Source organism: Lacerta agilis, chromosome 7, assembly GCF_009819535.1.
Source record: "Lacerta agilis isolate rLacAgi1 chromosome 7, rLacAgi1.pri, whole genome shotgun sequence".
NCBI lineage: Eukaryota > Metazoa > Chordata > Lepidosauria > Squamata > Lacertidae > Lacerta > Lacerta agilis.
Window position 1 is genome coordinate 58,502,891 of NC_046318.1, and position 12,751 is coordinate 58,515,641.

Below are 12,751 nucleotides of genomic sequence, written 5' to 3' on the forward strand. Positions count from 1 at the left end.
TCAGAAAGGGCATTTTACTCCCAACCACAGCTGGTATTAGGTTCAGGGGCTTTCACTTTTCACTTAGTGGGTAGCAACTGTTTGTTAGGCATCTCATCTCCATTGGGAAGGGTAGAACTTTAAAGGGGGGGACCCTGATGGGGTCATGAAAGGTGAACAGCCCCTGCTCCTAGCTTGGGTGTGTCCGGCTGTCCAGTAGCTATCTCAAGATACCAGTGGTCCCAGTTGCATAGTTATCTGCCATGCTGAGTCACTGATGCCAATTAATGACCAGTGGATGCCCTGACAGGCATGTGGTATGATGGCAGCACATCAGGTTGGAAGTCCTTTAGCCTACAGATCCTAACCCAATGCCAGCCCCACCCATGTCTGCCAGTCAACAAAGTTGTGGCCAAGTTTTCATCCATACATATCTCTTGGTCTTTATTGTTTTGCACCCACACTTGGCCATGACAGGGGCTGCCAGGGTGACTGCCCCACAAAAACTGCAGTGTAGGTGAACACCTTTGCTTCAAGTAGCTCCAATAATCTTTGTATTGAATCACAAAGACAACCAAGGTGTGGAGTAAATTCCTGAGTACAAAGGCGAAAGGAATGGTTGTTGAATAGTGAGGAAAGTGTCTACAGCCTCATTGTGACCCAAAGTTACTCTATTTTCAATTATCATTCTTGTGGTGAAGAGTGATCACTTAAGAAAAAGGGTGACAAATAGGCAAAACTTCATGCAATTTCTTTGTAGAGCATAAGTAGCAGAACTCAAATGAAAGCAAATCTGGTGCACCACAGAGTCATCTGTTGCAATGAGTAATGTAGGGGAAAGGAGAAACAGATTATTATTATCACATAGCCTAAGTTTATGAAAGCAATAAGCCTGTCAAGATAATCTAGAGCCTCTTGATCTCACATGTGGGTCAAGTGATTCAGCAGGGCAAATCTTTCGAAATATGCTGATAGACATGGTCTTGCTACTTGCATGTGAGAAGTTGGTTGCATCTCTGGCTCACCATCATTCAGGAATACTAAAAGCAAGACACATAAAGTTTTATGGGGCAGTTTTTGACCCTAAGCTGACGTCCAATGTATTTTGAGACATGAGAATGCCCCAAACGAAAGCATCGGAGGAAGAACACTTTAATCTGCTTCACTTGGTTTTAAAATGGAAACCAAGAAACCGACACAGATAGTCTTAGGGGGTGTTTTTCTGCCCCAAACTGAATTCAAGGTGCCTCAGCTTGCTAAATTGTTCCAAAATAAGTCAAATGTAATGTGTCAGGAAAGGGGCCTTATCTGCTTCTCTTTCCTGAAAAAATGGCATGGGGTAGATGAAATCTGATGAAATTGAACAACCTGAAAATATTGATTCATAACTGAGGTTGAACAATTTAATTTTGGCTGGTGTAGGGGAAGGGAATCAATTATCCAAGACCATTGTTCAAATCCTCACATGGCCATGAAGCTCATCGCGTGCCCTTGAGTCAGTCACTGCCTCTCAGCCCAATTTACCTCACAGGGTTGTTGTGGGGATTCAGTGAGGAGCGGGAGAAGCATGTATGCCACAGTGACCTGCTTGGAGGAAAAGGCGGGCTATAAACACAATAAGAAATACAAAATCCATGTGCCACAATCATTTTTTTATGTATGGCTAAGACCTAAAGGTAAAGCTTCACCAGAATTCTCTCCTTGTGCATCATGTAATTATAAGAATCAAATAAAGACGAAATGAGATCCTGGGAGATATGAGAGAATGGGAAATGTAAGGTTTCTAAACCCTGCAAGACTTTTTGCATGTTAATAATGAGATCATTTTATTTGAACAACTAAGAGAAAGACTGTTACCTTTTGTTCCTCAAAGGTTTAAGTATTTTCAGATAAGGCAACCCATACATTCTTTAAAAAGAAAGTATGGAGCCTTTGGAAGTTGTCAAAAATGAAAATTATAATAAATGAGCCAGTTGGAAAAGGAAAGGTGGGTGCAGTCTGTAGACTATATTCATTATTGGCTTTGGTTTAAAGATAGGAAAATGTGAACTCATGTTATTTTTTCATATATACATATTTATGTGTGTATGGGTTTTTTGTAATAAATGTTAGTAATGGATTAAATAAATGAATGGGTGGTCTTAATTGCATAGAACATCTTTTTACTCAGTATGTGAACTTTGTGTGGAGTACCATACTCACACAACCTCCCCACAAAACCAGCTCATTTGTAAGATTCAGTTGGTTTTCTTGGGATGCATTTTGCCTCAGGTATTTTTTGTTTTTGTAAATGGCAAGTCACTGAAATTTAGGAACAGTGTTTCCTACTGCAGAGGAACCAATAAATGAGAACTGTGTTGTAGTAGGTCTACTTCTGTGTAAGTTCTGCCATGAAAAATGCAGCCAGGGTGGATTACAACCTTGTGCATCTACCATCCAATCTGAATAGTCTTCCTTTAGTGGGAAAAAGCTCTAATAACAACTGACTGGGCAGTCTAAACTGATCCTCCAATCCACTAAAGGTTCCTTAACAGCACAACCCAATGCACATGTCTACTGAAAAGTAAGCCTCGTTGAATTCCACAGGACTTACTTCAAGGTAAGCAGTCACAGGGCTACAGCTTCATGCATGGAATAGGAGACTTCGCTGCCTAATGCTTAGGGAGCAATTGTGTATCTGATACGGTATGGCACTGAATCCAGCCTTTGCACATAATTATTCATCTGGGTTGCTTGAACCCAGATGAAATCTTTTAGAGTTAAGCAAACTGTGCTACTTCTGCCTGCGTACACATGAGGCTGGCTCATGTCCGACTACTGAATCCTTGAGGCCAGTTGCATATTCTGAGTCACTTCAACTTTCAGGCACAAGTCCTTCCCATCCACTCCCAACATCCTTTTAATTGGGGAGATGCCAGGGATCAACCCTGCAACTCCTCAGTGTCTGCTAGGCCCCCGAGCTAAAGCCCCGCCCTTCTAGATGAGCTTCTCAGATTAAATGTGTGGGAGCGCATTTTGATGAGGACAATGTAGTGCGGATGCTACAGAAAAGTTCCATGCACAAACTGCAATGGTGGAAGCAAACGAAATTGCAACATTTCCTCCCCAACCCACTGCTGGATGACTTGGTAAGATTCCTTACTGTGCCAAGAAGAGTGTAAGAGATGCCTGCATGTGTGTGCATGAAGTATACATTGCCCATGCACACTGCTGCCAAATGTCCATCAGAGGAGTGAAGCTCAGTGGCTGAAGATCTGCTTTGTATGCAGATGGTCCTAAATTGAACCCCTGGCATATCCCGGTAGGGCTGGGACAGAATCCTGCCTGAAACCCTGCAGAGGCACTGCCACTCAGTATAGATCAAGTTTCCCAAACATGGGTGTCCACTCTGTTTTTGGACTACAATTTTCATCATCCCTGACCACTGATCCTCCTAGCTAGGGTTGATGGGAGTTGTAGTCCAAAAACAGCTGGAGATCCAAGTTTAGGAAACCCTGGTATAGACAATACCCAGCTAGATAGACCAGTGTTCTGACTTCCCATGACAGCTGTCTGAGCATCCATGCAGGTCCCACACCAAGGAAGGTCAGATACCTCTGCAATAGAGCAGAATGGCTGTTCTAGATGCCAGGTTTTTGCTACTATTTTAAGAAGGAATTAGTGAAGCTTGACAGATCCCACGGAAAGAATTCTGAAATCTCACTTTGGATATATTCCTTATTCAGCTTCCATACAGAATCTGACCGCAAGGAAACAGCAACATTGTTTCTTTTTCATTAAGCACTTTATTGAATAGTCACCATACTTTTAGGTTGAATACTGTATACAGGTTCTTTGGAACGGTTCTATCAATAACATCAGTTCTTTGGAGAAAGCAACTGCCTTGTGGGGCTCTGCATCCCAAACCAGCTAACTCTTCTGCTTCTGTGTCCCATTAACCACACAGGGGAAGGAGTCTGTCTTCATGCTTTCTCATACACTCTGGTGCAGATAACCTTGTTCATTTCACACTCCTAGGAGGTAAAAGACAGGAGAATCAGTACATCCCATAATCCATTCATTTCATACAAGCAACTTCAAACAAGTTGCTCAAGTGTTCCATTGTTCAATTAAGTAACTGTTGTAGTGAAAAGTTTCAAGATTTACAATAATGCCAACAGTTGAGTAAGCTGTCTGACTTTAGCTAAGGCAGCAGTATTATTCATTGTTTTATTACTTGCCCTTCACCAAAAGATCCCAGGACAAGTGTCAGCATAACAAAACCACAGTATAAAACCCCAAACCCATAACCTTAAAATCATAATCCATAACACACATTACAGGTAGAATACCAAACTCAGTTCTTAATGGCACAGGTAAATGGCAACTAACATTTGTTTTTAAAAGATTGTGCCAAATGCACCACTGTGGTGAGGGAGTTCCACATTTGGGGGGCCATTGCCAAGAAGACACTCTCGCAGGTTGTCACCCCCTAAACCTTTGAGAGTAGCAAAACTTCCAGGAGGGCTTTCTCTGCTTATCTTAATCTGCAGCCTGTTGCTGCTCTTTCAGACATTTGAGGCCAAAGTTTTAGGGCTTTAAACACTAACACAAACATCTTGAAGTAGGCTTGCAATGGTCTAATCTGGGGGTTATCAGAGTATGGAGCATCTCCTGTTCACATCCCTTATGGTGTTTGTGAATGCAGGAGGACCACAGCTAGATTACTAGAGAACAAGCCCCCATTCAGATGCAGCCACAATAGTACGAGAGAAGCTTCTGCATGTCACAAGTCAGAGTTGTTGACAAAATGACACAGCAAAATGGGCCTGGCCCAAATCACATGATCTTTCACACCACCGACCAGCAACCTCACTGGTGACCACTGTTACATCATTCACAAGCATCTTACAGCTGTGCACGTATTTGTATACATGGCAGCAGCTTCCATGCCCCCACATATAAAGGGAGCCTTGTTCCGGTGAATGTCAAATGCTGAACACAACAAGTGATTTTGTGGGGCACCAAATTAACATTCCATATGCAGGTGGAAATTCAATACTCACTAACATATCATTCTGGATTTAAAGTGCTTGTTCTAAACCTTAAGCAATGGGGTCAGGCCAGAACCCCAGAAAATCCAAAGCTTTTCCCGAGCCCCAATATCTTGCTTCTCACCACCAGATTTCCATTGGCCCCCCAAATTAGATTCTCCATCCCCCAATAACCTCAAACCCTGAAGAAGAATGATGCATAACTGATTTGTCATGCAGAGGCAGAATAAGCCACATTATGCCATGGATGACTTCTAAGCTGCACTACTTTAATATACTCTCTGTCAGACTTTCCAAAATGCAGTCTAAGAAATTCCAGCAGCTTCAGAAGTGCAGCCACTAATTTGTTGCCCGATGTAGATTATCACACCTCTCCCAACATATTTTGGGACTCAATTCAAAGCACAGTTTTAGAGCTGTAAAGCTCTGGCGGTCTGGGTCCTGGTATTCTATGTTATCACTAGTGCTTTTGAGTATGTTCCTAATGAAAGGCAAAATATAGAGAGCAGTGTTGATGGGGAACTTGAGGCCCTTCTGATGTCAGCAACAGTCAGAGATTGTGGGAATTGTAGTCAAACAACATCTGGAGGACCCACAGGTTCCCAACCTCTGATAGAGATTTGGAGATAAGAAGAGCGTGTTTCCTAGAAGATAATTTGGATTCTTTTTTCGGTGCAAAAAAGAGATACACCCTGACAGAAGAGAAGCTAGGCAGAGGGGTGCCCAGATTTCCCTGTACCTTAATGCTGACTGGCAGTATCAACCACTGTTTCATCCAATTACCTGGCGTCTCCCTTAATCTGTGAACTATGCCTACGGCTGGTAGTCTACATGCATGGACATGTGCAGAGTTCAGTAAGTTTGGATAGATCTGACAACTGGCACAACAGCCAAAGAAACTTGGAGGTAAGTTCACGCCTGCAAGCTGGTCAACCCGCTTGTGTGTCTGTGGGATTCCTCTTGCAGAAAGTCTTAGACAGCACCCTGGTAGCATCTTTGAAGTAGCTGCCATTAATACTTGATGTCCCCCGCCCCCGAGATCCTACACATTGGGATGGCAAGCAGGGAGCTAGTTGTCTACTCATTGTAAACCATTATTAGGAATAACAACACACCTTTCACCCTAAGGTCCCAGGGCAGGTTACAACAATTAAATCCCAGTATTAAAAACTGTCATCAGTTTGTTTATAAAACCTGTGTTCTGGCAATTGCAGAGATGGTTCGAAACCCTGTTGGTATTGGCCACGGAATATGTCCCTTTACTCAACAGGATGGATTTTATAAGCCCATCAATTAGTGCCAGATTTATTGCCCGCCTTTCTCCAGTAGGTCCCAAGGCAGGATACAGCACTATAAAATTCAGTATTAAAAACAATTAAAACAAATTACAGTCATTGGGATAGGGTGGGTCCTGAAAGCACACATCTCACATTTCAAAACCCAGGCTAAATAGGTGCCTCATCAGCACCTGCCGAAAGCCGTGTAACAAAGGTGCCAGATGCAGCTCTCTGAGAGGTGGGAATTTCACAACTTAGGGCCTACCACAGAGAATGATCCCTCCTGCACATGCACACACCCCAAGCTTATGATGGGGGTGGAACTATCAAGAGGGCTTCCTCTTATCCAATATGGCGCGTAAGGAAGCATGCAGTTTCTCAGATATTTTGGGCCTAAGTAGTTTAGGGCTTTAAATGCTATTGTGGGTGCCTCGGATCGGCCCAGAATACAACTGGCAACTAATGAAGCTGTTTCAAAACAGGGGTTTTGCAAATTCCAGGTGGATCCCAGCCAGTAATCTGGCTGCTGCATTTCGGATCATTTGAAGTTTCTGTGTTGTCGTGAAGGGCAGCCCCACCTGGAGCACATTGCGGTAATCCAATCTGGAAGTTACGCTGTAGCTGGCAATAGGAACTCCCTCTTAATTCCCAGTGCCTTCCAACAGCCTGAATACCTACCTTTTCCATCTGACCCTATGTCTATACACTTGCAAAAATTGTATTCAGAACATTACCTTCATCATCAAAGCCCATTTATTCCAACTGACATGTACTCTTAACAATATCACTGAATCAATGGCACTTAATGTGATTGAGTGATGCCCTTGAACCAGCCTTCCCTCACCCGATACCTTCCAGATGTTTTGGACTACTGCTCCCATCAGCCTTAGTTATCACGGCCATGCTGATGTGGGGCTGATGTGAGTTGCAATCCAAACATTTGCAGCTGCCTTAAACCATAACAGCATATTGTTCGATTTAAAGTTTGTCCCGAGTGAATTTTAGCCGTTTTCCGTTCCTGTTTCCTTAGGTTCAAATGCAAGGAAATGCTGGATCAGATTATGTACCATGGCTCTCATAAAATGAGAAACACCATGTTTACAGTACATTGTCCAAATACAAGTGCCTGCAAGGAGCGGCCATCAAAGTGTGCTGTTTTGATGTAAAAAATTGTTTGAGCAATTGCATTCTATGTCCCCTTAAAAGTAGTTTCTGTACCTATTAAGCTCTTCTGTCACCATGCATGGCATGTAGTATAGATTGCATCATTGCTTCCATTTTTATCTCTCCCTTTCAATAGCGGTAGGGAATAATTTTGCCAGTTCTACTTTCACATTGCAATATAGATACAAGGGAAAAAATGAACTCACCACAACCAGCTTTCCATCTTCTATTTTTCTTTTTATTGTGGTCTCTTTGCCATCCCATTTCTGCACCTGATTGAGTGACCCATTGTCTAATGTCACAACACTCTGCCAAGAAAAGAGTGAATATCTGGTTAGTGGATCCTAAATCATGTTAAACTGTGATTAAGAAGCTTATTTGTGTTTTCGCCCAATGCATGAACTGGCAAACCATGGAGTGATTGCCAAAGCACACATCTCCAGAAGCTAAACCAGGGGTACCCAAGGTGGTACCCTCCAGATAAAGCTTTTTGCTTGGCTGGATAGAAAGTGGAGATGTGTAAATAAGGGAAGAGAGAGTATGTGGTTGGAATGTAGCCCGCTAGACAAAAATCAGCTCCACCTCTATTGCTCTGCCCACTCTTCCCTCAGATCCTGCCAACCCCTAGAACATGGCCCCCAGACAGTTGTTGACAAGAGGATGTGGCCCTCAGGATAAGAAATGTTCCCCATCCATGGCCTTGGAAGTGCATACCAAAGGCTCCCATGACCATTAACTACTGCTTGATACCTGGGGCAAACTCTTCCTCCACATTCAGATGGAAAAATCAGTCCATCCAAATCTGATCTTTCAGATCCACTCCGCCTCCCACACCACACTTCAAGTGATACCCATCCTGCACCATCAAGACTCAAATCAAATAAATTAAGAAAACAGCAGGACATACCTTTACTTTCCTGTCATCTGCTGTGGTCTCATCAAATGGTTCCCCCAGTTTGAAGGAAATCTCGGTGTTCTTTAAACTGCTCTCTGTTTTGATGGTTATAACATCTCCGTTGCAACTGATGATCACATTGGGCTTGGTAACACCAGCCACCTTCCTGGTGGCAAAGCTCACACCTAGAAGCCAAATGAAACACTGTTAAGCTCTCAGCGTAAGCTGCTGGGTCTCTGAAGATCAAGACAGTTAACTAGTCAGGGCAGTGGTACATCCCAAGCTAGGTCCTGCAGGATAACTTTAAGGCAACTAAATACTTGTCCTGCTCAAGCTTCCCTTCTCTGCAACTATTCTCTCTCTCTCTCTCTCTCTCTCTCTCTCTCTCTCTCTCACACACACACACACACACACACACACACAATACCTCACGGCAGAGCATAACCAGAACAAACAGCTAGAGAAAAACTATTTCAGGAGAAGAGCATGGGTGGCAAAATGGAGAATGAAGTGTTATGCATTCCCATGCTGTGGTATTGAGATATTGCAGGACAAACATCTATCCAGACCAGCACTCCATTTTCTACAGTAGTCATGTGCCTCCAAGAGTCTCACAAGCTGGATGTACACACAATAGCAATTTCCTGCTTGTGTTTCCCAGTGACATATTCAGATGACCATTGTGATCTTCTTTAGTGGTAACATATTGCCATAATGGCTTGTGGCAATTGATAACCTTCTCCTCCATAAACGTTTCTAATCCCCTTTTATCCTGCGCTTTAAAGCTCAGTGTCCGAGCACTCTTCTCTTCTTTCGCTTCCAGAGCTTTCCCCGCAAAAAACCCACTCTTTAAAGCTGAAGGGCAACAAATGACAATTCAGGTTTTCCGTGGAATGCAGTTTGCTCCAATTCAGCTTTAGAGAGTGGGTCTTCACGGAGAAAGCTCCAGAGCAAAAAAAGAGTGCCTGGACATGAAGCTTTAAAGTGTGGATTGCTTCTAGAAAGAGCAGGTGAAAGGCAAATGTGGGTAAGTCCCATACTGGTGGCTACTGACACATCTCAGGGGAAAATTTGTTTACCACTTTTGAGTTCCTTGGAGATATAAAAGCAATAAAAAACAAAAACACAACAAGATGGTAGCAAATTCCACAGTTTCATTTATGTACTACATAAACCATGCTCCCTGCTTTATGGTGCTTGCCACTATCCATTTATCCATTTCCAGTATGCTGGCCTTTCTGTTGTCCAAACCACACCACCCATGAATAAGAGGAGAGTATCAGCAAACTCAGAGTAACCTTCCCAATGGTTGCAGAGATACAAAGTATTTTTAGGGGGGGACTTAGGGGGTCCACCCCCATAAAAACCCAGCTGAATGAGGACTGAAAGTGTTTACTGCTCATAAAATACCAGTTGAGCTCTGAAAGGGGAAAGAAATTGAAGACTGAATGGGCGGGGGGGGGGGGGGGAAGAGACTAGAACTGATGGAGAACAGGATGAAAGGACACATAGGATACGTAGGATAGAGGAAAACCACCTCATTGGATGGATATATCATTTCCTGGTTCACACAGAGAAGCTACTTTCAAATGAACCCCCAAATGGACAGAGAAATCAAAGATTGATGTAGCTGAACTGGGTATCAGTACCACACTATCCCCCTACCCATGAAGAACCCCCACCCGACCATTGGGGGCTGAGCATGTCCAGTGGGCACCGTTTAAAAGCAAGCAGAAAGGAGGGGAAACACCACAGATTAGCTGGTTCATGAAGAGAAGCACTCCACACTGAAATATTTTGTTGGCAAGCAGCACTTATGGCTTTTCTTCCTAGATAACCTGCTGCTAAAACAGTGGCAACACTATTGAGGTAGCTATCAGTTCAGCAACATGATTAAATGGCAATGAGTAAAAAGGATTTCAGTAAGTTTTTTAAAAAATGGCCTAGTACTATAAAGACTTTGAGTAGATTTTTTGAATAGTCCCATGTTACAGACTTTTTTCCTAGTGCTAGTTAAAAAACACAAAAATAAACAGATAAAAATGGTACCCTTGTTGCAGCCTTTGTATGGAAAATGGGCTGAGCTTACAATAGGTCTTACTACTTTATAAGCTTCTTTAGGATTACCATGCAATTTACTTGGAAATCGTTCCAAAAACAACACAATGTGGCACCTGCTTAACAAGCATGCATAGGATTATGCAACAACAACTTGATTTGAGTTGCAGCATTCCATCCTGACTCTCGCTTTATTAAAGAAGTCTAATTCCGGTAAACTCAGCAACTTAATATTAAATTCAGAACTATACAAGACTACTTGCAGAACAACAGCTAATTTGTTTTTTTTTTAGTAATCAATGTGGGTGGGGGGGGGGAAGTATTTTCACACATAAGAAAACTAAAGCAAAAAAACAAACAAACTCAGCACCATAACCGAACCCACAAAAAATATTGCTTCCTACTTACCAAGTTCTTTCATATAGTCATCAAACTTTTCAGTGGAAACCAGCTTCCAAGTTCCCACAAATTGTTCACACATGGTGTAGAATTAACTAAGTCTCCTAAGGAACTTCTTACACGTTTAACTAAGCACCACAAAGAGCACAGCACCTCTACTATACAGCCAGATGATGACTTTAAAAAGAAACCCTGAGCATGTGACCCTCAAAAGATTAGCCAATGGTAACAGAGACTCTCAAGGACTCCAATTACCAGAGTTTCTTCCTTTCCCAGTGGGTCATAGTACTATTAGTCACTACAATATAAATCACTGTATTGTCAGCACTTAATTATTGTGCTTGAGTGTCTGTGGCAATTTCTGCTATTGCATCCTAATTAATTTTCCTGGTTGGGGAGGAAATATTGTAACCTTTATTATGCATTGATTTATTAATTACTCCTCTCCACCACATGATTACACACTCACAATTACTAACAGAGGAATCCTGTGCATGGTTCATTCAGAAGATAGTGGGGCCCACAGTGCTATCTTTTTCAATGACTCAGCAGCATAGAAATACTCGAGCTGTCTCAAATGGTGCGTGCCAAAACAATAAATTCATGGCAGTAGAAGAGCTGCTTTAGTTGCTCTCGGGTAGGTGGATCAAAGACTGTGATCTTCAAAGCTGCTCAGATGTGGCAGCTTGGATAATCAAAAGATTCTTACTATAATATCATGTAAATGTTGTAGGAGCAATTTTTGAATCAGAGCGGCTATGAGAAAATAAATGCAATCAACTCTCATGTCACGTTGTTTCACATTACAGTCCCGTTTGTGGCTATTCAAAGGTGAGACCGAATTGAGTTCAGAGGGATTTACTCCTTACTAAGTGTGCACCTCCTGCCAACCTAGCAGTTCGAAAGCACGTCAAAGTGCAAGTAGACAAATAGGTACCGCTCCGACGGGAAAGTAAATGGCGTTTCCGTGCACTGCTCTGGTTCGCCGCATGACCCGGAAGCTGTACGCTGGCTCCCTCGGCCAATAAAGTGAGATGAGCGCCACAACCCCGGAGTCGTCTGCGACTGGACCTAACGGTCAGGGGTCCCTTTACCTTTACCTTAAGTGTGCACAGGATTGCAGCCTTAGCCTACTAAAGTCCATAGGCCCGCTCATGGGCGAGTAGTTTCAGAATTGCACTCATACAGCTAGACCCTATGCATTCTTACTCTAAAGTTTGTCCCACTGAATTTTTAGCATGGTACTTACTCCATAGTAAGTGTGTGCATAGAACTGGAAGCTTAAACTGGGTTGTCTCCTTTAATTCACACTCAGAACAGACCTGGTGAAATCAATGGACAAATCAAACATGTCACTGATCAGGATTTATGCCAGGCTTCCTCAAACTCAGCCCTCCAGATGTTTTGGGACTACAACTCCCATCATCCCTCGCTAACAGGACCAGTGGTCAGGGATGATGGGAATTGTAGTCTCAAAACATCTGGAGGGCTGAGTTTGCCTATGCCTGATTTATGCTGTTATGGAAAAATGCAAACAGAAAAGAAAAGGAAGAATTGTTCTGGCTAGGGATGGGCAAAACTGTAATTTGGTTTCTCTCAATTTCTCATTTTTCCAATCCTATATGATTTTGCCAAATATGCATGCTTTGGCATGTTGTTGTTGTTCAGTCGTTCAGTCGTGTCTGACTCTTCGTGACCCCATGGACCAGAGCACGCCAGGCACGCCTATCCTTCACTGCCTCTCGCAGTTTGGCCAAACTCATGTTAGTAGCTTCAAGAACACTGTCCAACCATCTCATCCTCTGTCGTCCCCTTCTCCTTGTGCCCTCCATCTTTCCCAACATCAGGGTCTTTTCCAGGGAGTCTTCTCTTCTCATGAGCTTTGGCATGTAATTTCCCCTAATTTAGATTTTTGTGTTATTTCCCCTAATAAATGCATTTTTATA

At 42.9% G+C, this 12,751-nt stretch overlaps 1 protein-coding gene across 1 annotated transcript; it reads right to left on the bottom strand.

Annotated features, from left to right (window-relative positions):
• Positions 1 to 3,744: 3,744 nt before the first annotated feature.
• LOC117050107 (fatty acid-binding protein, adipocyte-like) lies at positions 3,745 to 10,975 on the bottom strand. The gene is made up of 4 exons (XM_033155484.1): positions 10,815 to 10,975; positions 8,361 to 8,533; positions 7,660 to 7,761; positions 3,745 to 3,992 (listed from the first exon to the last, which is right to left on the bottom strand). Exons 1-4 carry the CDS (start codon positions 10,885 to 10,887, stop codon positions 3,942 to 3,944), a joined length of 399 nt encoding a protein of 132 aa, XP_033011375.1. The 5' UTR covers positions 10,888 to 10,975; the 3' UTR covers positions 3,745 to 3,941.
• Positions 10,976 to 12,751: the final 1,776 nt, after the last annotated feature.